The 2,500-nt window shown below is 44.4% G+C and overlaps 1 protein-coding gene across 2 annotated transcripts in view; it reads right to left on the reverse strand.

The window, feature by feature from the left end:
• The window catches only part of dgkd (diacylglycerol kinase delta), a 46,730-nt gene that overhangs the window by 12,826 nt on the left and 31,404 nt on the right, over positions 1 to 2,500 (reverse strand). For both annotated transcript variants that reach the window (XM_079886592.1, XM_079886593.1), the window contains 5 exons: positions 1,529 to 1,623; positions 1,345 to 1,444; positions 959 to 1,235; positions 211 to 342; positions 5 to 133 (listed from right to left, as the gene is read on the reverse strand). In XM_079886592.1, the coding sequence (XP_079742718.1) occupies positions 5 to 133; positions 211 to 342; positions 959 to 1,235; positions 1,345 to 1,444; positions 1,529 to 1,623 (733 nt within the window). The remainder of the gene's footprint in view (positions 1 to 4; positions 134 to 210; positions 343 to 958; positions 1,236 to 1,344; positions 1,445 to 1,528; positions 1,624 to 2,500) is intronic.

Genomic DNA, 2,500 nt, shown 5'->3' on the forward strand with positions numbered 1-2,500 from the left:
TTACTGGGATACAGGATCTTGGTGTTCAGCATGGGCATATTCTCCCGACTTCCTGTCTGGGCAGGAAGTGAGGCGGAGCTGCCTATGGACAGGCGTTCTTTACTGATGAGCTTCTCACACGGAGTCTTAGCCACTGACAGAGAGAGAAACATGAGTTGAGTGACAGTGTGTGTATGTAAGGAAGGAGTCGTGGCGCTGAAAGAGCCTCACCTCTTCGACTGGCTCGCGTTCTGTTGCTGTACGACAGCAGAGATAATCGCTCAGCGTCATCATCCTCATCTTCATCCTCCACAGGCAGTGACGGCAAACCTTCCTCCGTCTGAGCGTTCTGTTCATCCACCGCTGAAACACCAGGTCACACATGTGAAATCTGCAGTTTCGAACTCAAGTGTATCATTATGTGAAGTAGAGATAGGAAATCGATTCGATTGGTGAAATCTGTGTCGATTCTCAATAAAACATGCTAGCAACATGCTAATTGTGTTAGCATCATGCTAGCAAAATAGTAATCGTGTTAACATCATGCTTGCAAAATGCTAATCGTGTTAGCATCATCTTAACATGCTAATTGTGTTAACATCTTGCAAAAAACATGCTAATCATGTTAGCATATTGCTAGAAACATGTTAACAACATACTGATTGTGTTAGCATCATGCTAATTGTGTTAATATCATGACACCAAAATGCTAATTGTGTTAACATGATGCTATTAACATGCTAATTGTGTTAGCATCATGCTAACAAAATGCTTATCATGTTAGCTTCTTGTTAAAAACATGCTATTTGTGTTAGCATCTTGCTAAACCCCACACCCATACCACTCTCAGAATATCATGGGGGTGAGCTTTTTTGACTCGAGGCAGTGTAGTTACGCACGGGAAGCACCACTCACATTTTTTCTTTAGAAAATGTACGTCTAGTTTAAATTACGATACATTTAATTAAAGCTACAATACCTTTCTCCGTGTGCTCTATGATTTGTCTGATGGCTTTCTTCAGGCTGTTGGCACGTAACATCAGCTGCTCTCGAGGTTTGAAGATGGCGGCAGGTGGTCGAGGAGAACAAGGAGCCGTGATGGTGTGCGGGGAGGTGGGCGGAGCCAAAACCACACCCTCCCCGTCAATCTGCTCCTCGGCGATGGTGGGCGGAGGCGCAGTCATCACGCTGGTGGCCTGAGATTCCTCGTTAAGCGTTTTCAGTAACGAGTCCAACTTTTCTTTAAGCACACCACACTGCATACAAAAACATCCGGAGTACTCCATCAGCCAATCACAAAACACTTCCAGCCTCCAAAAGCCAATCACAAAACAGCAAGTCAGCTAATAGCCAATCACAGCTCACCTTTTTAGCCATGACCTCTGATTCTTCCGAATTTTCCGTGTTCTTCTCGTACGCACGTCCCACTTTCGCAACAAAATCCTTAACTGTTTCACACAAGACTCTGAAAAACACACTTTTAGATAAGCAGCCAGCAGCCAGGATACACAAAAACAAGTACACAGCGATGCATATATACTGTACATACTTGGCGGAGGAAATGACCACAGAGTGCTGATCAGACGTCAAGATTTTGGAGAGATGAGCAGCAACGGAGTCCTCATAGGTCAGAATGTGCTGCACCTGAAACAAAACAGCCAATCAGAAGAGAGGAAACACTTAACAGCCAATCAGAAGAGAGGAAACAACACAGAACAGCCAATCAGAAGAGAGGAAACACAGAACAGCCAATCAGAAGAGAGGAAACACAGAACAGCCAATCAGAAGAGAGGAAACAAAACAGAACAGCCAATCAGAAGAGAGGAAACACAGAACAGCCAATCAGATGAGAGGAGACACAGAGCAGCCAATCAGAAGAGAGGAAACACAAAACAGCCAATCAGATGAGAGGAAACACAGAACAGCCAATCAAAAGAGAGGAAACAAAACAGAACAGCCAATCAGAAGAGAGGAAACACAGAACAGCCAATCAGATGAGAGGAAACACAGAGCAGCCAATCAGAAGAGAGGAAACAGAGCAGTCAATCAGAAGAGAGGAAACACAGAACAGCCAATCAGATGAGAGGAAACAGAACAGCCAATCAGAAGAGAGGAAACACAGAACAGCCAATCAGAAGAGAGGAAACAGAACAGCCAATCAGAAGAGAGGAAACACAGAACAGCCAATCAGAAGAGAGGAAACAGAGCAGTCAATCAGAAGAGAGGAAACACAGAACAGCCAATCAGATGAGAGGAAACAGAACAGCCAATCAGAAGAGAGGAAACACAGAGCAATCAATCAGAAGAGAGAAAACAACACAGAACAGCCAATCAGAAGAGAGGAAACACAGAGCAGCCAATCAGAAGAGAGGAAACAGAGCAGTCAATCAGAAGAGAGGAAACACAGAACAGCCAATCAGAAGAGAGGAAACAACACAGAACAGCCAATCAGAAGAGAGGAAACACAGAGCAGCCAATCAGAAGAGAGGAAACAGAGCAGTCAATCAGATGAGAGTAAACA

The sequence above is a fragment of the Squalius cephalus genome, assembly GCF_949319135.1.
Source record: "Squalius cephalus genome assembly, chromosome: 11".
NCBI classification, from domain to species: Eukaryota; Metazoa; Chordata; class Actinopteri; order Cypriniformes; family Leuciscidae; genus Squalius; species Squalius cephalus.